The sequence below is a fragment of the Candoia aspera genome, chromosome 11 (assembly GCF_035149785.1).
Source record: "Candoia aspera isolate rCanAsp1 chromosome 11, rCanAsp1.hap2, whole genome shotgun sequence".
Taxonomy (NCBI): Eukaryota; Metazoa; Chordata; class Lepidosauria; order Squamata; family Boidae; genus Candoia; species Candoia aspera.
Genome location: NC_086163.1, coordinates 20123431 through 20148427, shown reverse-complemented (window position 1 = coordinate 20148427; position 24997 = coordinate 20123431). Strand labels below are relative to the sequence as shown.

At 41.1% G+C, this 24997-nt stretch overlaps 1 protein-coding gene across 6 annotated transcripts in view; it reads right to left on the bottom strand.

The window, feature by feature from the left end:
* The window catches only part of FTO (FTO alpha-ketoglutarate dependent dioxygenase), a 189915-nt gene that overhangs the window by 112820 nt on the left and 52098 nt on the right, over nt 1-24997 (bottom strand). For 4 of the 6 annotated variants that reach the window (XM_063312839.1, XM_063312843.1, XM_063312838.1 and 1 more), the window contains 2 exons: nt 24728-24871; nt 16407-16526 (listed from right to left, as the gene is read on the bottom strand). In XM_063312839.1, the coding sequence (XP_063168909.1) occupies nt 16407-16526; nt 24728-24871 (264 nt within the window). The remainder of the gene's footprint in view (nt 1-16406; nt 16527-24727; nt 24872-24997) is intronic. The other 2 variants (XM_063312842.1, XM_063312841.1) reach the window with 1 other exon arrangement.

The window sequence follows — 24997 nt, the reverse complement described above, 5'->3', positions numbered from 1 at the left end:
GAAAGTTGTTTTATGGATTGCTACAAGACTATCTTCAACCCAGAATTCTCACTTGAGGCATAAATGACCAGGCTCAAACGATCCTACTTCAGACACATTACGCGAAGATCTAACTCTCTGGAGAAGGCTCTGATGCTGGTAAAGGTGGAAGGAAAGAGAAGAGGACAACCAGCAGCAAGGTGGATGGACTCAGTTATGGTGGCAATGAGTGCACCATTGGGAGACCTGGAAGACCAGGTTAGGGACAGATTGTCAAGGGGAAAATTTATCTATGTTCCCTAAAACTGGGGACTTAGGAAATGTAGAGAAAAAGCAGTGTTCTGCTTCTTCTTTTAATGTGGTCACTAGGAGTCGAAAACGACTTGATGGCACATAATTAATCAGAAAATCACAAGACTATGTAATATGCAATGCTTTGGAGAGGACTAAAGTATTAGATACTTCTTTGAACTTGTTATTTTTTAGCATTATAGACATATACTCACCTCGTCACAGCTAAACAGTCTACACATCTGGCTGCTGGACCTCACAAAGATTTCCCAGCAAGAAAAAAAGCAGCATGAACACCGAACTGCTATGCCAGACGATTTAAAAAAAAAACCCTCACCATGGAGAAAAATAGATTGGGTTCTAGAAGCAGCAAAAGCCTGATTCCTTCCTGGTTTTCTATAAGAACCACAAGGTGAGAAGTTTATTGCTGATACAATTTTCAGTTTGGAAGTGGGTTTGCTAAGCGGAGCAAGAGGATCACTTCTTCTGAACTAGTATCTCCTGAACAAAATCTATTTATTTCTTACCTAATGTATTTAGATATCACTTCTTATATCAAGGAAAGAACTTTCAAAGAGGGGACTACGGTGCAGCTCTACCAATGGTGGAGATCTGGAAGAAACACCATCAATGGTGGAGCCCCTTCTCAATTTCACAACAGAACCGGTGTCAATCACAGTAATTTATGGATGAAATAAGTCCTTCAACTGTGTTTTCATTCCACTTGTTCTTGCTATGCAATAATGTTACCATTCTTTTCCTCAAAATTTCTGTTAGATGATGCCTCTGGCTTTAAGAATCTTCATGCTGAGGAAAGAAAGAAAGAAAGAAAGAAAGAAAGAAAGAAAGAAAGAAAGAAAGAAAGAAAGAAAGAAAGAAAGAAAGAAAGAAAGAAAGAGGGAGGGAGGGAGGGAGGGAGGGAGGGAGGAAAAACCTGTAAGGTCAGTAAAATATCTTCCAGGTCAAAAGATCAACCATGGGACACAAAGATATTTTCCACTGGCAAATCAATCAACTTGCCACATAGCATACAAGCCTAATGCTCATCAACCATGGGACAGAGACAAAAAATATACTCTCCTTTGTGCCTTTTCTAACACAGTAAATTATTTAAAACTTGTGAACACTCTCGTTTTGCATCCTGCCCATATCCCACTTTGGACACACATTAATAAAAACAAAAGGGCCCAATTTATATTGTAGCCATGCCATAGGGTTAAGCATATGACCTTAAAATATGGTACACTTACGTTCAGGAATAAAAAGGCACTTGACAATATAAACAAGAATTACTGCTGTTAAGAGAAAAAGAAGACAATTAAAAACAATCCAGGATGTTTGTTGAACAGCTGTTTGAGTTTTCAGCCCCATCTGACCTCTAAAAGCAGAATGGGTATTACTCCCAACATCCTGAATATTTTAAGTGTTTATTAAGAAAACCAAAAAAAAAAGAAGAGAAGGGCTGATTTATGCCTCTTAATTTTCTCATAAAATAGGATTTGCCACATTACAAATATCACCCACCTGGGTATTTCTTCTTTGCTTTGAAACAGTTCTTGCTCAACATGAGCCCCTCTGGAAAATGACGGGGAGCGGCATAGAAATAACAGAGAAAAGCATGCCAAAATGTTGGTTTGCCCGGATTGTGAATGCAAGTAAGAAGGGTATCAAATCTTTTGAGCTGCAGACACTGTTTTCAAAACAAATGGATGAACATCAGAATGAAAACTCAGATTTCCCCCCCACCCCCCACTAAGGTAAAGACGCTGAGGAAGCACAGCCTTGATGGAGTTTATAAAGACCAGATGAATCAAGACAGATTCCTGATTCACAAAACACAATGTCACACACAATATATTCATCAAGGCGGAAATAAGGTATAGACACCCCAAGTTAAGCTCAACTCTTGGTGACTGAACCAAATCCAGGCAGGCCTGTTGGCAGAGTTATGGAAGCTGCTGGACATTGTCCCTTGGAAAATTTTAAGAAAAAATACTGGGACATTTAACCATATTCCAGCTTTACTTTAACTCTCTATAGACCTTCACCTAGTAAACAAAACGTGCAGAAGAGGAAGAAGACATGGGTGTGCATACAAGCCTTCTGCTCCAATGACTCCAATGCTCCAACACACCCTGCTGGTTTTGCACACTTAGGGCCAGGATTTATATCCAGCTATAAGTATCTCTGATTGTACCTGGACCATTCTGCAAGCAATGGAAAAAAAAAAAAGCATTCCACCATTCTGCAACATCATCTAAAACGTTCTTTTTCAAACTTGGCAGCTCAACATCACCAACTTTGAAAAATACTGACAAATGGGAGATGTTCAAGAAGAGCAAGCCTTGGGAGAATTGTGAAGTTCTGTAAGCTTAGCGGGGAACATAAAATCCCAGCAGTGATATGACTCAGCACACCTTCCCTTCCCTTCCCTTTCTCCAGTGACCTAAAAATTGTAGGAAACTATAGCCGAAGTTCCAAAGAAACAAGGAACCTAGAGTAATATTGCCGACAGTCCTCCCACCCAACTTTTCCCTGCCGATCCGATCCTCCCACAGTCAGCCTGACTCATTGTAATGCCTTCGTAAATGAAAAGCATTCATGGGAAGCTTTTGGAAAGACTTCTCCTTGGGGAATGAGTAGAATAAAAGAAGAGGTTGTCTCTGCCACGTGGGCCTACAACTGGACTCAAAATGAACAAACCACCCCACTCTCTTTGGGGCTTTGTGAAACTGATACTTCCTCCTCCGTTCCTGCAGGAAGAAAAGAAGCTGTGGATAAACAGAACAAAAGGAAAGGAAAAGAAAAATAAAGAAGAAAAGTAAAGCCACGCATAATAAATATTAGAAAGTTTTGCTCATCAGACTAAGATTCAAAACATATTCTAATCTCTTGAGCCACCTTGCTTTGATGTATGCCGAAACAGAAAGTGTATGCATTTTGTAAGATTTACAGCATACCCAGTGGAAATGGTTTCATATTTCACTTTTTTCCCTCTCTGTTTGAAATTAAGAATATATCAGGCGAATTCAGTTTCCTGATGTTTATTGTGTTAGACCGAGAATTTACTCAAAGTTTCAGAATATCTTTATGCTTCACTGCAGCATCAATAGCATTCCTAGAAGTTCATTTTCCTCTACTACAGGGTGAAAAGGAAAAAGATCTGAAAAATCATCTGGCATGGTTAGAAAAAAAAGCTCTCTTCAAAACAGAAGCAACAAAGGAAAGTTTGAGATGGCCACTCTTTGATATAGTCTAAAGTGGATGACAGCGTTTTGTTTTGTTTTTAAATAGCAAGGAATTACAGCAGTTCTTCAGAATTGTAACTAATTTGGGGAATAAGAATCTCCATGGATGGGGCAGCCTGTCCCTTTTTTGCAGTCATAGAAAAGGCATTACTTTAAGTGGAAACGTGTAGTGCAAAAATCCTTTTGTTTTAATAGAGACACAACTAAAAGAAGTTACTAAACAATAGCACAAGGGTTCCAAAATGGGAGTAGATAGCGATGGTCTCCTAATGGTCCACAGACGTGGATCAGTAATATTTTCCCACTGTGAGATTCTAGATACTAAGTTCTTTGCAGCATAATCCTGCCTATCCAAACACGCTGAAAGAGATGTCCTGACAATACTTTCTTTAAACAAATCATAAACAAAGGTATGTAGGAACAGGTCTTATTCCACGGATCTTTGAAGCTGTATTTAGTTCCCATTCCTTCTATTTTCAGGAAAGACTTCCACCTTTCTGCTGTACTAACAATAAATTGCACTTTTTTTTATGTTTTGTAACTGCTACATGGATGCGTCGCAATGAAGGCATTCTAGGAGTACAAAGGCAGGGTATATTGAACAAAAATAAGGAGAGGAATTAAATATCTCTTTTCTGAGAAATGTAATTTATACATTCGGCCAATGGTTTCCTCACTGCCCAACAATGGAAAACATCTGAGCTTAGCTGTAGCAAACTGGATCCAGCATGAGCAACAATTAGTATGAAAGCTAGGCAGACATCATGCCAGCATTATCAGAAAGAGATATGAACCATACATTGCTGGGAAACAATAGATCCATATCTGAATCAACTGAAGAGAGTCTAGATGGAACAGTTGGTGGCAAGCTAAGTATTGCTGGACCTCTTCAGAGAAATACTTGTCAATCAAGTCTCCAGTTACTTACAAGCTTAGCTGTAAACCTAGAATTAATTGCTTTCTCACCCTGTCAATGGTCTTGATGTCATCCGCAAGGCATCTTGCTTCCTTAAGCAATAACACTAAATAAAAGCTAGTGATTGTTGGTCAGTCAAATAAAAAACAACTTTATGAAAGATACAAGAAGAAATGAAAGTTCCTGGTTTTAGGGTATCAGCCATCATAAAGACACTGTAGCTTGTTCACAAATGAAGCCAGTTTGGCACCCAGATCTATCTCCCAAATAGCTAGAAGAGGGTTTGGTCAGGGTTAGCCTACTTTCTCCTCATAAGGCCACAAGCCTGTTGAGTCCCAGCAAGGACCAGTATGACTGACACACCTAAAAGAGTCTTCGCAAGCTCCTCCCGGAAATAACAAATGGATCATGCAGAAGAAACTCGGTGCTTCCTTAAATACTTTCTTATAGAACCTGTCCAACTTCTCTACAGCTAATACTGCCATCCCATAACCTGTAGAAAATGCCTCGCAGGCTTCTGGCTGCAATCCAAAGAAGATGCCACTTCTGTCTCAGGATTGCACAGCTAACTTGGCAGCTACCATATGAACCCAGGAAAAGAAGCAGCTGCTTTCATGAACGGCAGATACATTCAATCTTCCTGCCCCCTCCCTTCCCCCATGCTCCAAAGCATCTTTTTGGAAATAATTCAAAGCACTCCGCTGCCCAGTAGTGTGTGTGTGTGTGTGTGTGTGTGTGTGTGTGTGTGTGTGTGTAAATTTGTATTAAGATTGGGTGTTCATTGCCCTAAGATTAACACTATTTGCATCATAAACCATCTAACAAATTGTAAGGAAATGGAAAGAGCCTGGCTGAGTGGCTCAATGAGAAATACTAGGAAGAGAAATGATCAAACAGACCAGTTTTACGAGGCAGACTCTTTCCTGACATTATGAAGGACAGCTTAATATTTAAATGCATGCACATTTTCTCCGGCTGCCTAACATCTTTCCCAAGCTTATGTCTTATTCAGAAATACGTAATACTTGCAAACCTTCGAACAAAAGGCACTTGCAGAATTTATTTCGTTATATCTACATTTCATTAAAATGTATTATGTTTCCATGCATTTTAAAAACAGATTCCCGCATCTCTTGGGCTAAAGCAATAAAGGTTATAGTACCTTGAGGGAACCCCCCCCCCTTTTTTTTTTTAATGTGGTCCCATCTAAGCATCACTTGCAAGTTACTTAAACTGGATTGTGCAACTTAACCTGGATCCTGCATGCTGACACTGAAAACGTGTTCCTATTCAAATAGGAATTCTCAAAAAAAGGGCTCAACATCCTGTGAAGTTTGAAACTCAAGAGGCTGGGAAACATCTTTCCCTCTTCCTCTAGTTGTCATTGCTTCTTTGCCTTGATCCAGCGAAAGAGATCTAAGGCAGACAAAATCATCCACAATTTTGTCACTTTCTGTGGCCCACTTGAGACACCATCCATTCATGCCACGTTACTTTCGATGGAATGCACATTTGGAGGATGCTGTGTTCCAGATCCACAGCTACCCATGATTCTTGACATGTGGTAAAGTCTCCTTGCAGTTTGGAAGCTGTCTAGATAAACTTGCAGGAACTGGGGGTCACTATCTGCCTCATTCTGAGCTTTCAATTGACTCCCTTGCTTCCCCAGCTTCACTCAGTTTTGAACTTGTTCATGAATTTATTTTTTTTCAATATTGTTATACCAGTTGTGACTCTACCAACTTTCAGCATCAACGGTGAAATCACTATGCAGTCCTTTCAACCTGCAGTTCAGTGTTTTAAGGAAATAACTAGGAACAATAGAGAAAATGGACAGAAGGTATTTGTCTCCTTCCTCCCATAATTCTAAAACACCCTCCCCCAAACTGGGTGCCCTCTCAAAATATACAGTACAATGCCCATGCTGGCTGAGAATTTTGAAAGTCCATGTCTTTGGAAGTTGGGCACAGCTGTGTTAGAATCTCAGGATGGTCACTGTCCATGTTGGTTGGAAATGACGGAAGTTGAACTCCAACACATTTAGAAGACCGTCCATCTATAACAAAGGGAGTATGGATAGTTTTCCCATTGGGGATGCTTAAACTATACATATGAGTCATTCAGTGGGTTCTATATTCAGACATTCTCTTGGCTGCTCCCTGCTAGTTTTGTAGGGACAGTCTATTTAACTTCCAGTATTTACCAACAGTTGAGGAAAATTAGCTTGAAAAAACGCGAAGAAAAATTGACATTGGACAGCAACAGCTGCCCTGGAAAGCCTAACCTAGAGGCTGAAGGGCATCCTGGCTGCTGCCCAAAGGAAACATTCTGGCCTGGAGGAGCACACCGAGAGTAGACGTATGATGCAATGAATCCAGTTCAATTCATCGTCCTCAGCTTCTGACTTGCAATTCTGGAAAATAATCCAAAAAGTGCAGAGCCAAAAATAAGGCACAGCTTGAATGTCTGCCCTCATGCTGCAGCAAGGAAATTATTATTGGCTTTTCGGAAAACATCTTCATTTAATGGCAGTTGGTTTGGCAGTGTCCTCCCTGGCCTACAGCAAATCAGAACTCTAACTAAGGCTGACAGCTAAAAGGGTTTACAGGCACTTTAAGCATAACCAGTCTTCTTAATTTTAACCTGGCTGCACATCTCAGGCTAAGCCACTGTGTGGCCCAGACATCATTGTGTGTAAACCACACTTAGTGGTTCACTTAATCAACAAACCACAGTTAATAAAGTTGTGCTGTAGCCTCTCTTTTCCAGTCCTCCTGGCCTTATTCCAACCTCGTGAAATAGTGCAATTTATTTTGTGTTTTGGGGACTTAAAAAAAAAAAAAGACCAGACTTAAAGGTATGTGTGCTGATCCGCATGACATAAAATGCCCTATGTCAGGTGGGATAAATAATTGGATGTCTCCACTTGACTCTGTCTGAAGGATGCTGCAAGACTGAGACTGGTTCCACCAATTAAAGAAGCCTCTATGCACAAATATCTCTCTCTCTCTCTCTCTCTCTCACCCACACACACACACCAAGCATTATAAAATGTGCTTAACCTCTTTGACCACAACACCCACTTTGATCAACACACATTCTAAAACCAATTTCTTCCCCAAGACTTCATTCTACATCATCCCCACCTCGAATGGTAAGTTTCAGGATTGACCCACTTTGGATAATGTTGGAACACTAATCACTTTCAGGTAGGTTCGAACTTGGAACAACCATTCCAACTCAGAATGGAACATCTAGAGATTGGATCATATCAACCTCCAGGGATTTTGCATGCCTTTATTTATTTGATATTATTAAGATTTATCTCTCATCTTCATTTTGTAGAACTCAAGGCAGTGTACATAATGCTCCTGCTTATTTTTCTCCACAACCACCACCCTGTGAGGTGAATTGAGCTGAGAGTGTATGACTGGCCCAAAATCACCCAGCTGGCTTTCACACCAAAGGCGGGACTAGAACTCATGGTCTCCCAGCTTCTAGTCCAGCACTTTAACCACTATACCAAAGTGGCTCTCAATATATATTTAGGATACACACACACACATGCACAGACACATATACATATACATACATATACACACACACACAAAGAGAGTGTGTGTGTGTCTGTGTGTGTTAGGATACATTGAGGATAATATAGGAGAGAGATGATACACTGATATATATATTTAGTATATACTGAGAAAGGGGGGAACTGATCAGTATTATTTTTAAATGTATCTACTGAACACTTGCAATAGTTCAGTAAGTTAATATTTATGGCAAAAGTATCTTATTATGTATGAGTATTTAATTAACTTATTGCGTATTTGCTTTTTACTGTTACTGCTTTTCCATAGTTTTAATGTTATTTTTTTAATCCTCTGTAAACTGCCCAGAGTCAGCATCTAGGTGACCTTAGAAAGGAAGAGCTCAGGGCAGGTATCAACCAGCACACACTGGTCGAGTTCTGGTGTCCCATTACACCCTGATCGACTTCGTCCAGGCCCCCTAGACTCAACCATGTTCCACCACACCAGAAACTCCAGATACTTTATACGTTGGACACATGCATACAGGCAGCCACCCTTGTCCACAAAGGGAGAGAGCTCTTTTAGTGATGGCACCCCATTTATGGAATTCCCTCCCCAGAGAAGTTCAACTAACACCCACGTTAACATCATTTCACTACCAGGTGACGATGTGTCTATTTTCCCAGGCTTCCTAATTGGTTTTTCAGTAGCAACTGCCTGCATCTCAGGCCATTTAGAGATGAATGTTGCATCACTAATCAAACTGTAAGAAAAATAAGAAAGGGTTCTCTGTCTTCCACCATTGAACCTGAATCCCCATCTAGTTTTTCTCATTTTAAATCCAGTACAGGAACCCCAGGGCAGCACAAGAAAATGGCAATGTTTTGTTATTTTAACTCCCCTTTTCACAACAATCCAGAGAGAAAAAGTGCGGGTGCCGGCCAAAAAAACAAAAATTGAAAATCAAGTGCACAAACGTACAATCCCAGTGGAATCGACTGACTCTTGCTAGACAAGCTGAAAGCTGATTAAAATATTTCTCCTCCTTTGGGTATGCAACAGCTTTTGATGATGGAGGGTGTATTAATATTCAGGCTAACCGCTTGTCAACACTTCAGACAGGTCCCAAGAAAGACTCTGAAATTGACCAGGTTTCTTTGGCGTGCCAGGAATCTTTACCAGACAGACAGCAGCACCCTTGCACCAGCAGAAGCAAAGATAAGCCTTTGCATTTTAGACCTTCCTGTGAAGAAAGTACAAACATTTGCCTTCCTTTCCTCCTCCATCACCACCCCCTGCCTTGCGCTTCTCTCCACTCAAAGGTTTAACAAAACATGCTGGCAATGTTCAATGTACAAATGAGAAGGGGAAGATGAGAAGGGGAGAAGCAGAAAGACATCTTGATTTCAGTGGGACATCAACAATGCCGTTGACTGCCTGTTCGATTTAAACTCAACGGCCTGAGCAGACACGCAGACTCCAGCGTTAATATCAGAGAGACAGAGAGATCTCAAGCAGTAATTATCTGAAAAAGCTGAGCTGAAATGGCCACGTTAGGTGTTCCAGCTTAACCGTTTCCTTGTACATACACCAAAGACAGGATAAATCACTTTTGAAGGGCTTGGGGGAGACGTTTTGGGGGTCTTCAAGGGCCACGGGACACATGGCAGTTGAATAATGCCATCATCAAACAAAACAAGGCTGAAAGATTCAGCTTCCTTTCGGTGGGATTCAGAGCGGGGTTAATGGAATATAGGTGTGTGCAGCCTATTTAATGCATTATTTGCAGCTTTATTTTCATGTGTTTAGAAGTTCAGAAAGCACCACCAAGAACGGGTATTTTGGTGCCAAATTTGGGGTGGGGGTGAGATCTGGGGAGATCTGGGCACCACAAAAATGAGGCGATGGTGATCACGCATTTTCAGCTTCTTTTAAATTATTATAAATAAATAAATATGAATAAATTATAGGGCTTGAAGAAAAATCAACTCCAAACCGACAACAGAGTTGTGTGCTGGTTTACACTCACATTAACCTCAACAGTTTCTTCTCAAGGCAGAAAACTTCTAAACTTCCCAATATTTGGTGAAGGTGTATTACATAATTACTTGGGCCCTCCTGGAGGTAACACAGACCTTGGCGGTCTTCGTTTGCCTTAAAGCAGCGTGAGCTTTCTGAGAACCATAAACCCCAGGTAAATGGAGGAGGGGGCATACACCTTGACCAAATTCTAGTTTGAGAAAGGAACAAGAGTCTGTGCCAACGTAAATCTTTACTTGTTCACTGAAGGGTTAAAAAAAGAGATGGGGGGGGAGAGAGAAAGAAAAACTGCTATCCATTGGTTTGTTCTGATGTTCCTAGATATTGTCACTGAATGTATCCTCGGTAGAATTCTATTCAACACCTCTGTCTTTAACTACAAAGCGAACGGCTGTAGCAGCTCTAGGAAACATAAGTACCCTTTTTTTTAACCGCACAGTATCTGTGTGTGAAATTCTCTAAAGGGGTTTAAGTATTTACCCTGAGCACTATCAGGCAGCTTCTAAAATTCTCCTTACCCTATTGCAAAGAAGAAGAGAAAAAAAAAAGTCCAAGAAGAAGGATGCTGGTGGGGGTGGGGAAGCACTTCAAAGGGAATCATAAACACCAGGGCTTTGTGCTCTGAGCACACATTTTGTTTTGGAAGCTTAGCTCTGAATTCGCTCAGAATTGTAAATATATCTATATGAGGGAGATGTGGCTATTTTATTAAAAAACATGAGAGCCACTCAAGCAACCGGAGGAGGCTGAATTTTCTTCCATGCTTATGGAGATAAGCCACCTTGCTGATTTGATTCTGAACTTATTTCCTTTTCGAGGGAGGAGGAGGAGGAAAAACCCGGCTGAGATTGTTTGGGCATAAGGTATTCTGAAGTCCAGCGAGGGAGGACAGCAGAAACAAAACCATCCTCGCATCTTGAGCTTTACTTTCAATTAAAGGCCATTGACCACATTTGGTATGCAGCGGGCATGATGGCCTCACCGGCTATGGAAATCTGCATTTGCATTTGCTTATGGGGAGAGAGGGGGAGATGTTCCCCAAAATGGAATCCTCTCCACTTATTTCCATTAGAATTCTAATCATCTGTCTTTGACAGTTATTTACATGCAAGTTAATCTGCTGCATGATCTTCTAAGCAAACTTGTTTGGGGATTGGCTTAAATCTTCCAGCAACCTGGAAACCATCAACAAAAATTCCGTTCATAATGGAGGATTGATGTATCTCATTCGTTCCCTTCTAACTGGCAGGAGAACACTCCTCACCTATCTCTCAGTCGTTTCAGTCATGCTCTTCCTCCCAACTTAAGAAAAGCCTGTCCATTCTAACCCTAGACATTCTACAGGTAGTCCTCAGCTTACTATCACAACTGGGACCGGAATTTCCATTATAAGTCATCGCAATCGTAAGTCAAGTCACTACGTGACCGGACCCAATTTTACAACCATTTTTACGGTGGTCACTAAGCGAATCACAGGTGGTTAAGCGAATTCAGCTTCCCCAGTGGGTGTTTTTTGCCAAAAAAAGTTGCAAAACGCGGTCACATGACCACAGGACTCGGCAACCGGTTGTAAATGCGAGCCAGCTGGCAAGCACCCACAATGGGATCACATGACCATCGGGCGTAGTGCAACATTTTGCAATGCTCAGAAGTGCTTTACAGGCTGTAAAGCAACCATTCTGAGGCCATCCTAACTTTGGACTGTTGTTAAATGAATGGTCATAAATCCAGGACTACCTGTATGTTGTTCCTACAGCCCACCCTTACTATCTTCCATATTTCAGCTTGATATACACAGGGACCTGCTGCAATCTGGGGGTGTGTACAACGACAGTTCTTTATCGTGCCCAAACCCTCCAAATTCAAGTCAACTTGCAATGTCTCCCTTCCCTCAATGCACAGAAGATAGCAGGAGATGCAACTAAGAAGGTACACAAGGTATCTCTGCACTGCCCTACAGGGATGTTCCTTTCCATTCCATAAATTTACAATCAGAAAGCATCTCTTTAGGTTCTTTTTCCTGCACCCCAAAAAAGAGTACATTGGGACAACTGCACATGAATCTTTTTTTTTTTTTTTACCTATCTATGGGGAGGCCTTCAGAAAATCCCAGGGCTGTAGGTTAGAGTGAGAAGTTGGAAAAAAACAATCAACATACATATACTGGAAGGCAGCAATGGCAAAATCCTTCCCTACCTCTGCTAAGAAAACTCCATGGACATGTGTATAAAGTCTTCAGAATCTGAACTTGACTTGAAGGAGACCTTCAACTGCTGAGTGCATTTTCAGCTCCAAAAATTAGCCATTCTTGCTGGAGAAGTTAAATCCACCCAAGATCAAGTTGGGGAAGTCCAGCGCTCCCGTAGGGAAACGAAAAAGGCCTTCTTCCACATTGCCAGGTTCTCTAGAGAGCAGAAAGGGAGGACCATATAGGAAACCGGAACAGCGGGATAGGAGAAAACGCACCTTCGATTGCCCCATCAGATCTCATGGAATAACAGACTACATCAGTCAACAGTGGCATCAATTTTGCTGCAGTAATTACGAGGACCCTAAAATGGCTACACAATATTGATTGAATCAGGGGGAAGTTTTCTGGCAATAATGAAAATGTTTTAAGATGCACACACATCCTTTGAAATTCTGGCAGCCAGCATAGCATCAAATTACCGTAGTAGCACCAAGAGTCTCAAAATTTTATCATTCTGATGAGTGCAGTGTTTTAGGGTAAGCAAAACATTAACATCCTTGAAGGTTACCACTCCTTTTGCATCTTTGTCTAGCCTCAGTCCCCGAGCCAAATTCCTCCACACTTAGAGCTTAATTGCATTTTCACCTCCCTTGCTTAATGCCCATTTGCTGAGTTTCTAATATCGCAAGGAAGCCGATATATTTCAATAAAGGTCACCACATTCAGGTATATATTCTAGTACACACCTCTTGCAATTAAACATACAATCAAACACCCCAGTACTGTACTATGCAATTTGCTTTTTTCTTCCCCAAATGTGTTTTAAACAACTCTGCAAAAACATGTCCTTCATTTGCATTACCAGAAAGGTTTCTCCACTCTTTATAGCTGGACTCTGCAAACAAAGTACAATTTTAGCCCCAGCTTATTTTAAAACAATTTCAGATTCATGGGGTCTATTTCTTTCCCCATTCAAATTCAGTATTTATCTTTTCTCCTCTCTCATTCTGGCACACACACTCTTTTTTCCTTCCTCTCACATCTTCCCTGGCTTCAACACAACATTAAACATTTTTATAGGTAAGATAAATGTCAGTTTGGCAAGCCTGTGCATGCGGCTGGACCTTGGGAGACAAATGTCTCTGTGCTGCATCTCAGAACGGTTTCAGCATCACATGAGATTTCTGCCTTTCAGAACAGCTCTACTCAAAAAGGCAAGAGGTTCTTCAGCCCCTTTCAAATGGTAACACTGCCTTTGAATTCACCAAGAACTTCATCTTGATGCTCAGCGCGATAAAGTGTTCATCTGGGGGACTAAAATTAATATACACATACATAGATATGCGTGCGCCCACATACCCACAAATTGCTTTCATGTTTTTAAATGGAGAAGAGGTAGGGAAAGGGGGGAAAAATGGAGGACCCCCAAAGTTTAAACTGCTTCGGCTTTCACAATTCACAGAGTAATAATAGAGAAAGGGAGCAGAAGACCAAATGGATTTTATCAGAATGTCATTCAAATGAAAGGTTTAACATTTACATCACAAGAGCCAGCTGTGAGCCAAACCTCCCCTTAAGGGAAAGAAATGCCAGGAATAAACACTGGAATAATAAAATAATAACTACATGTGTATGTAATGTAGAAAAACCAGCAATTTTTCACTGAATCCCAAGTAGGACAATAGAACAAACTCTTCTGAAACGCTCTGTTAAGACGTCCAAAAAAACCAGCATTAACATCCATGGAACAACCCTCGATTTCATTTTTAAAAAATCCATAAATGTCACAGATCATAGGAACGTTAAAGACTGCTTTATAGTGGCAGTCTATACATACACAGAATGAATGTGAAAATTTGTTCTCCTTGGATAAAGGAGAAATGAATTAGTTGCACCTTAATTATTTTTCAATTCTGCTAACAGGCGAATTCATTCTAAGAGGCAGATGAGAACAGAAGCTATTTTTTATGGACATGTTAAAAAATCTCGGGGCAGTTTTTACGACGTAAACAAAGACATTATATTTATGTGAAGCATTTTTTTTAAAAATGTTTAATTCTATGGAAACCAGATCTGTTCCAATATACTGCACTTTCAGTGCTGAATTGCTGTTGAATTTGTTAGCCCACAGTTGATTTCCTGTATTACAAAGTCTTAGAGATTATGGTTAACTTGAAGAAACAGCTAAATTTTTGATACTTATCCCAATATATAAATGCATTATTTTCCTCCATGGAAGTTGCCAGGTTTCCTGAACACTGTAGCTCAATAGTGCCCCCTGCTGTAAAGCTATATTAAAGAAAAATATATTCTTAAGCGTTTGGGACTCAGGACAGGTATGAAAAGGTATACCCAAGAAAGAGAGGACGTCAGAATTCTGACTATAATAAGCAAGCAAAGGTATTTAGGGACTCTACTAAAACCAGCAGACTTTATGCATTATCATTACCTATTGTCCTTCTCAATAGTTCAGATTAATAGTGATTAATGCATTCAAAGTCATGAAGCTGTTCTTTTAAGATTTAAATTAGAAGCAGCTTCTGTCTTGGTCATTAAAAAAAAAAGGTTTCTCCGATCACTGATAAATATCATCTCAAGTCCCTCTGAAAGGCGATATGCCATGTTTCTAATTAGATACACATGGCAGCGCCACCCCATTTGTAAAGAACTCAGCCCTTGAGAATTCTCTGGGTATGAGAGCTTTCCATGTTCCTGACACACAGCAGAGATAAAGTAACAACAAAACAACTTTGCCTGGCCCTTTTCTAAGCACACCGCAGGTCCGAGGGGAAAAGCTGTGACTACAGAGAGAGAAAGGACCAATCCCACCCACCCCACCAAACGCTGGACCCCTTGGAAAATGTTTTCCAAACTTTTGGCAGCTGTGACACTGACAAATTAGTTCTGCGCACTGCTCCTCTGCTCAAAGGCCACTGGCTACTTTTGGAATAAGTGACGGCAAAACAAAAACAAAAACAACCTACCAACCCCTACACAGGCACACTTGGTTTTCACACAAGGCACAAATCTGGATATGCCTTCTGTTGATAGGGAGGGAATACATAGAGAATACTGAGGTGTCTTCTGGAGGAGGTAAAAGGAAGACACAGATATCTGAAGTCCTGTGCTGGGGGAGGGGGTACTTCCTATGTGCTCAATTTTTAATTAATTAACTAATTAAATTTATACGTTGCCCATCTCACTGTATAAGTGACTCCAGGGCAGCCTTTCTCAACCTTTTGACCCTGGAGGAACTCTTGAAATATTTTTCAAGCCTGGGGAATCCCCTCACATTCAGGCTCAAAGATAGGCCAGAAGTTACAAAACTATTATATTTGTTTCCTGGTTAGGCCTCTATAGATGCATTAACAGTATTCTTAAACTAAAAATCAAGAATGAAACTTACCTCTTTAATGTGAAGTTGTCTGAATTTGAAGTAGTTTTTTAAATAAATCGTGCTCTCCCAGGGAACCCCTAGTGACCTTTCATGGAACCTGAGGGTGCCACGGAACCCTGGCAGAGAAACCCTGTGTCCAGGGCCACAGTAGTGACATACTCTGATTTAAAAGGTGTTAACTGCTGTAGCTATTATAAAACCTGTGTACACTGTTGGACAAGATGATCTCTAAAGTGTCAACTCCCCAGTTGAAAGAAATGCAAAAGATGAGCTCCTCTGAAATCAAGTCACTGGTGTAGCATATTTTCCATAGGTCTGATTCAGCTTCCCCATGGAGATGTGGCAGATGGCCTTCTAACACAGCAAGGCATCAAGATGTTCTCACCAGGCGTCCCTTATGACTATTCAAATCAGTTATGTTCCCAATTCTTTGATACTGTACCAAAGGGACAGACTATTTTGTTGTTACCAGAGATAGAACTTTTTTTTAAAAAAAAGTTGGCATCAAGATTGTATGGTGGAAAGCAACGTTCAGCCTGACTTTTGAGAGGCTGGGTTAGTGGTTGTCAATCACTGTAATGGTTTTTTAAGCTTCAAAGAAATTTCGGTTGACTATTTTACCTCTTATTTTGGAGGGCAAAAATGGAAAAATTAGCATTTTGGCCATTGAATTTCAAGGATGAGGTCTAGGCATGATTTGAGGCCATGTGGTTCCAGGTTGCTCAGCCTTGTTATTTAATAATTTGGTAGCAATAGTAAGTAGCAATACAGGATACAGTCCTGAGAGGGCAAGGCATCGATCAGAACATACCACAAGCTCCATTTGTCTCCAGAGTTCTTCCAGATCTGCCATTGGCTTGGCCCACCAGTCAGTAAATTTTCTGTACCGTTGACCCTGGAACCAAAACTGTCGTAACCATTCAAACTCCACCTGTGAAAAACACATTTTTTAAAAATAAAGAGATTGACAATGTGGTTTATAAAAGTCTCTTTTTCAGCTGAGTTCAGCCCTTGGTAATTACATGAATACCTCCTTAACAAGAATCGGAAGATGGTTTGCATGGCTTTCTATAGGATTTTTTCCTTAACATCCTAATCTAGCCTATAAAATTGAGTGGTGTCACCCGCAAACACTGACCAGGCTGAGCCTGGCTTACCTTTTTTTTCAGATCCACTAAGATCAGCTATATGCTACCACATGGTACAATGTGGTTTATAGCAACAAACAAAGACTTTGATTGCAAATGTTGGACTCTATGAGTTCAAACTTCATCTTCACTTTTGGCTACTTTAAGTCAACCCTTCATCTCTTAGCCTGAATGTACAGCTTTAAAGTAAAAGGAAAATTATTCACCCTCTCTCTTAAAACATTTCATCTGGGGAGAATTCCACAAGAATGCACAGCTAAATTAAATTACTTTTAATATATTTTCTTCTCAAGTTGTATCTCCTACTTTTTGACCATATAAATCTTAAAACAGCTTAAAAGAGCCATGTTAATTATGCCCACACGTATATACAAACCAAAACAGCTTTTATTCCCCCAGGTTATTTCTGGAAGCAAAGAATGGGGAAGTTGCTTCTTTTTGAGTTGATCACTAAAGTATGGGGGGGGGGGGGCAGAGAGACCATAGGCCTTCTGGCTAAAGAAGCTGAGGAAAGAATAGACAACATGGTGCCTATTATAAGCTCCTCCCTTGGCATTCTACATCATTTTTATGTGCTATTATCAGGCCTCAAATTATTTTGTTAATCATATAGTTCAGTTCCTAATTTCTCTGTACAATTTCATTCCATTGGGAGGCATAATATGGACAACTAATAGGCCCTTTGAAGGTTTGCTAAGTTTTCTCTACTTTACAATGATATAAAGGGCAAGAAATTCCTAAGACAGTTTGAAACAACCCAGTTCAATATTTTATGTTGCCAAGAGAGCAGCTTGGGCCTAATAATACAACACTCAAGAGCTCAACAGTTAATAAGCAATCAGAGTTCTTTTTCCTTTGTAAGCCTCAGTTCTCAGTGTTCTTTCTTGCTTCCTTCTAGATTTTTTTTGTAAACTTCAATTGACCGGCAATTCTGGTCAACTGGAATTGTGTATTTATCTTTACTACAGTAGATGTGTTTATACACATAACACTTGAATTCCTTTTCAGTCTTCACCTGTGACCACAAAGAAATTTGTTCTGTTGATTCTAACTTACGGTCGTGATGGGCCAAACAAAGAAAAACTTGTAGATGAAGCAACATTTCTCTCTCTTTCTACAATTAACTTTTCACCTGAGAATATTTTCTCTTTGACACCCCACCACCACCACTTCCTCCTCCTCTAGGCAAAACTGAACAGATACCAAAGTCTGAAGGGACTTGAGCTGACAGTTGCTAAATACTTGTTTGATGAGTTGTAACAGCTTTCAATGGAAGTTGTTTAAACAAAACAAAACAGAAAAAGGTTATAGATACAAAAATAAAATAAAAAAAATAGAAAAAGGCAACCCTGTTTGTAAAATATATTGATGGGATTAGTGGACACTGGTTAACAGAAGTAGATGTTATCATTTCAAAGAAAGGTTACAAAAATAGTTTAACCTATTATACGAAGTTAAGAACGCATGTCCTTGTGAACAGAGTTCAGCTGAAGTTTATTTAATCTTCAGTTTTTAAAGGTGCTCTTTCACTTTTAGGAGAAATATTTAAAGGCATTTCCCCTTTTTCTAAGGAGGAGGAGGAGGATGGAGGATGGAGGATGGAGGAGGGAGGGAGGGAGCGGAGATGTGGTACTTCAGAGATTTCAGTATTTAATCATTGGGGGGCTTGGTGCCCTCAACTCCTGGCAATTACCCGGACAAGTCCCTGCAGTTTTCTTGGCAAGATTTCAGAAGTGTTTTGCCACTGCCTGCTTCCTAGGGCTAAGTGTGTGTGACTGGGCCAAGGTCACCCAGCTGGATTTGCACCTAAGGTGGACAAGAACTCATGGTCTCCAGGTTTCTAGCCTGATGTCTTACCCACTATGCCAGAGTGGCGTACTCTCTCTCTCCTTAATTGTAGGCATCTATAATTTGGGCTTTCTGAACAATAGCTAAGGTGTTGGTGGAACAAGGTATCTCAAAAAGCAGAGGTCTGCAATCTCTGAAACCATATCCTGCACCACCTGAGCTTTGACTCAACAATCCTAACCGTTTGAATGTTTTGTTCAAAAAAGTCACCTAGATTGCTATAATGATATGTGAGAAAGACCTTGAAATGGTGGCAAGATGCTGCCGAGGGAACGGTCAGATAAGGGATGGCCCACAGCTGCATAATGGGCAGAGAAAGAGGCTTAGAAGGGACCCTCCCTAACTTCTCCGGCTAGCTCCCATGGGAACGCAGGAGCAGTGGCTGAGCCACCATCTGTTGTGCTGTCATGAGTTGAGGCAAATTCTGCCCCAGCTGTTGCATTAATTGTATCATGGCATTCTGCAAATTGGTCACCTGTGCATCCACTTGCTGCTGGTGTTGCAACAAACCTGGTGCCAGATGCTTGGTGGATAGTGGGGTTCCTTGAGGAGTGGAGGCCATTCCTGAAATTCCTCTCTTTGGAAGAGAGTAAGCAACTTGCAAGATCAATGTCAGTCTTCCCAGGTAGACCAAACAGGAAACACGACCAAATGAGCTAATTCTACTTTTTGTAAAGCTACATTAACAGAATCTTGCAAGTCTGAAAGTACAAATCTCCCACCGTCTCCTTTACAGCCTGAGAAGCTAGGGAGGGTCCCTTCTGAGGCTCTTGCCCCTCCCCTTATGCAGCTGCGGGCTATGCCATCTCTTATCTGACCATTTCCTAGGCAGCATCTCTGCCTGTCTTTCAAGGTCTTCTCACATACCATTACAATTGCAGAAGTAGTGGGCCATCTGGCTGAATACTCAGCCAACTTATTCCGAAGGATAATGTACCATTTCCTGTGAAGGGTCAAAGCTTCAGAATACTAGTTCATTTAGGGAGAATCTAGCCCATCTAAGCTCCCCTTCTTTTGCTCATTATGAAGACTAGTTGGAACCCCTGTCAGGAGCAATCAAATCTTCTACTGGGAGGTTCTTCTGACCATATTTTCTGGAAGATGATCTATGCCTGCCTTGACCACCCAGCTGACAACCAGCTCTCCTCCACAATTCCAAACTGCTGTGTCCAAAAGAATCCACTGAATTGTCCTAAGAGAGAGACAAAGAGAGTAACCTAGGGCCACATGGAGTGTTTTGTTTTGTTTTGTTTCTGAAGACCTCATGAACTCCCTCTTAACTCCCTTTACCAACTCAAGGGTAAAAAAAAAAAGTCACTAACAAGGTTTCCTGATATTGTGAGGTGGAAAACATATCAAATTCATAGTGTAGGACCTTAAAATTGGCTTAAGATACTTTTTTAAAAGTTACTTTAAATTACTCCCTGCTCCCTCTCCCCCCACCCCCCCAAAACCCCCCTAAGGTTGGGATTAAGGAGAGAAAGTCAGAAAACCCATGGTCCTGCCTATTGGGTAACATCAATTCACCCACTGCACCTTTCAATCCTCCCAAAAATGTTAAGCATAGCAATTGTGGCACACACCCCTCTTTCAGAAGTTAAGTCTGGGATTTAATCAGCTTCTACAGCTTTTCTTCAATTGGACAACAAAAGATGCCATAATATTATGTCATCTCTCATTTCCCCACAGAAACCTTCAGACCGGTGCTTATTCATGATTTTGTTACCGATCACCTACTGATCGGTTGGGGTCATCTACAGGGCAGAAATAACGGTGAAACGTTTGGAAAGATTACAGGGCAATTGAAATGATTGCATGGGAAACGGTACAAAACATCTATTCAATCCATCAGCCCTGAGCAGAAAGGGCTAGATTTGAAAACAGCCATGCCTGCTTCTTCTAAATAAAAGCTTCTAGAATAGCCAGGGGTTTGAAGACACTTGGGATCAGCCTACTTGGAGGGCACCAGGCTAGGGAAAGGCTGTTCCAGAGTAGTCACACTCTGCACCTATATTTTGAACAAAGGCCATTTAGACTTGCCATTTGTTTGTTTGTTTTAAAAAAGCCGTTTGTTTCCATTCTTGTTATTGTTTCAATGAAAAATCCAGCTAAGGCTGCAGCATTGAGCAAATGGCACCCACCCCGGTATGCACTGTCAAAGCAGAGCTATGTACAGATGCACACTTTTTTTTGTCTTGATCTCCCTCTGTTTGCAGCACTGGTTTTACCTCTCCACTCGCCCTTTAAGCTGTTATGAAAGGTGCACTTTGAGAGCAACAGTCAATAAGGCATGGGGAAAAGGCCACATGACTGTTGGCTGACATTTGGCGAGCCCAGGGTGGTGTCGGTCCTCGGTTAATTATTTAAAGGCACTTGGCTTATTAAATGCCACCCTAGGTAGTGATCTATACTTCCTCTCTTAAGTGCCAGCAGGACCACCAACTGGGTTGCCATTTCGGTGCAATGCACTGGAAACACACATTAGCCTTATACAGCAATGTGCTTCCCAGCAGCATCCTAACAGCCGGCCATCGGAACACCTTGGCAGCATGTGTTAATTTCAGGAGCCAGGTCCAAGTCAAACTGGATGAACAAGCAACGTGTCCTCATTTACATACAGGATGCAAACAAGCTGGTAGTTGAACTTGGCTTCAATACTGTTGATGGGACAGCCCCCTCCCAGGCTGGCATCAGGGACTCAGAAGTTATGGTGAGCCCCCAATTCCAGCATCTACCTCCATAACATCTGCCTAATAGTAAAGCGACCCCCACGTGCTATGGGGTAGGTAGAGCAGCTTAGCTGTGCACACTCCAGTAGCCTCAGCTGAAGACATTGTGAGCTGACTGCAACCTGTTTTTTTTCCCAGCTCTTTTTTCTCCAATGAAAGCATGAGGATGCATATTAAATCATTTCCTATCATAAGCATATTACTGGTCTTGACTTCCGTGACAGAAACAAAAGATATGCTTAGAATTAACCCTAATAAAAAAGTCATTCATTCTGCGCATTTCCCATTGAATGTTTGCATCCAGTTTCCTGGGCCCACCCACTTGACAATCCTAATTTCTTTTTCCCTTTCAATGGTGTTCACTTTCTTTTCTTTTTATTATTATTATTATTATTAATTGTTCAAGATATAATTAAGATACATAATGCAGAATATAAGACCGACAGAATGCAAGTCTAAAAAAGAAACAGGAAAAGCTAAAATGGTGCAGGAGTAAGCAAAAAAGCACATCAGACCAGTGGCTTCTGACCTTTTCCAGCACAGGTATAAAAGTACATAAAAGTTAATCTCTTACTATTCATTAAACATTGAGTAACACTGTGTCTCTAAAATCAAGCCATTCAATCACCAAAACCTAAAATCAAGACTTCATTCTTTTGTGTTACAAGCAAGTAGTCCAAGAGCAGCTTCCAGGTGGAAACGACAGCATTACTAAGAGAAATGGTGTTCTCTTTCAATTAGGTCCTTCTCACCTCACCCCCACCCCCGAAAAAAATCTCAGCGCACCATTCCAGACAGATCCCCAAAGCCATATAAATCTCTGGGACGAGCTGGCCAGATCAACAACTCAGCATCATTCTGTGATGCCAGAACGCATCCTTCAGTGTCAATGACTAACAACCAAACCCATCACCTGATTGCTTGGAGGAGATTTTAATTTCATTCTGTAAACAGATGCATTGCTTTTATCTGCTGAACCTCAGTAGAGCTATCCAAGTCAGTACATATGTAACACCAGTCAAGTATTCCAAGCATAGTTTGCTAATCTTGAAACAGAAATACAAGGCACATTTGTTAATCTGTGATGTTTTTATTAGGCGCTCCAGCTAACAACTCTTTCCCCTATATGGTCCAGTCCAGATCCGATTACAGGACATGACTGCACTCAAGTCAATAGGTGGTAAGTGCCAAAATCCAAGACTGACTAAATGCAATTTGCAGATGGACCAGCCAATCTCTCAAGTGTCATCGGGCATAATTATATTTAATCATAAAGAATTCAAATAATACACTGAGGCAGTGGAAAGATAGGAATGTTATGGTTGTGGGGAAGCTATCAACCCCTCTTTCCACTGTTCAGTTTAGTAGTGCAAAGCACCACGGCTTCCTTGTTTTACAAGCTACCAGCAATAACTACTTCAGCTTTCACCAATCAAATGGGTTATGTGATAGACTCGAGCCCTCTCATCCTCAGTCAATACATTTAGGAAGGCACCAGATCAAGGAAGATCAGGAAACAGACAAGCAATCTGCAGAGCCTACTGGTGAAGCTTTTATTTATTTGGAAAGTAAGTCTCCTAGAGAGGCACAGTTTTAGGCAATGAGGCCACCACGGAAGTATATCACAGAAGCACACTTACCTGAAAGAAAATCGGTTGCTATACTTTTTTTTTTTTAACCAAAAGCTCAGACTCAAGGCTCTTTGGGTCAGCAAACAGCCAAATTACCTCCATTACCCTGAAGTAATTTGTACACTGTAAAAAATTATACATCCTGGGACTGACAATCTGTTCTCAGATTCATCCTTTTTGCCAAGAATCCAGCCCTACTTAACATTTCCCAGTCAACTAAAGCCAGGTGGGCAGCTGATGATGATTTATGCTGCCTCTTTGATGAAACCAGGCTTAAAGATCAAAGTCTCTAGAGCAGCTTCCTCAATTCTGTGCCATCCAGATGTGCTGGGATACAACTTCCAGAATACTCAGTCATCATAGTTGGGGGTGTTGCCCCAAGGTATCTGAAGATCCGAGACTGGAGGAGGCCACTCAAGGGGTTTGCCTGGAGGTTTCAAAGGCCAGAGACCTATGGTTATTGGGCTCAAGCAGCCTTCTTCAAGCAGTACTCCTTCAGATTTATGGACTTCAGCTCCCAGAATACCCCAGGCAGCATGGCCAGTGCTAAGAATTCTGGGAGATGGTCCACATATCAGATTCAGCAACACTGGGCTCAAATTTTGGTACGCATCTTGGACTGAATTCCTCCTTATTCACCACCTTTGTATCTACTGTATGCTATTCTGCAGCCACAAGAAAACGAACCAAGAGAAGGAGAGCATTAATGAACAAACACACCCGTGAAGTGCTTCCGGAGATGTAGATGGGTTAAGACTATATAAAAATCTTCTGTTGGGCTGATAGGCGGATGCTAGAATGAATCTGTTAATCTGTACAGCACCATAAGGCCTTTGTCATTTTTGATGCCAAATGTTTGTGAGAGCCCTAAAACAGGGCTGATGGTGTTATACAGAGTAAAACCAGAGGGGAGGAAAAATTCACCTGAACAACAAACTCTATAGCTGCTTGAAGATGGATGGATGGATGGATGGGCAGTGGTATCACTATTTTTATCACTGTTTCCTTTGTTTTACCAACAAAATCTCCTGTGTCATAGAATGTTCTGGGGTTCTGCAATATCCCTCTAGGATTTAGAATATGCAACATGGAAATTAGTTTAAAACATACGCCTTGCAGATTGGGAACAGACCAGTTAGATTAGGGGCCATGAACTTACCAAATGTTACCCTATAATTAGTATATGAAGGGCATGTGGTTTTTTTTTTTTAAACCCTCTCTTCCCCCCGCCCCACACACCCCACTACAAAAGAATCAGAGATCTGCATGAGCATCACAGATGTCTGGATTTCCCATTTACAGGGTAACTTGGGGAAGACACGCGTCTCTGAAGGAATGGAAACCAGAAGTACATTGGCCCCTTCATATGTGGGCACAGAACAAACTTACAGGGGGAAGGTCATATGGAATCAATCTCCTCACAATGCCTCTGACAACAACAACAAAGAAAAAGAAACAACAATCACAGGGAATGGAGAAAAGAGGTGATCTGAAGACCACAAATCAGTAAATCATGGTTGATGTGGATCCTACCAGGCTTTCCTGGGACAGTGTGAACAGACTGAATTGTGGGAAGTCAAAGAAAATAGAGAAGGGTATGCAAGGAAGTTGTTTTGCTGATCAGCAAGTGTCAGGTCAAAATTATTATTATTATTATTAATATGCCACCCAACTCCCAGTGACTCAGATCGGATAAGCGGTTATCAGAGGAGGAGGAGAAATGGGGATGTGTTGGGATTAACATTTCCAGAATTCCCAGCCTTTCCATCTTCTTACCTCACTGTGAGCTTCTTCCACTCGCTTTATATCTCCAACTTCCAGTGATTTCAGAGATGGGCACCTCAAATCAGCATCAGTGTTCAAATTCTCAAGTGCTGCATTACACTTGCCCAGAATATATGGTAGGGTCCCCGTTGAGCACTGTTAGAATTCATGAACATCGAAAGAAATTTAGTGCAAAAAAAGACTGGGAGTTCACCACTCAGGAAGCCAAAGCCAACTAAAGCCTATTACGATTTAGCGGATGATGTGAACCTGGTCATTGAG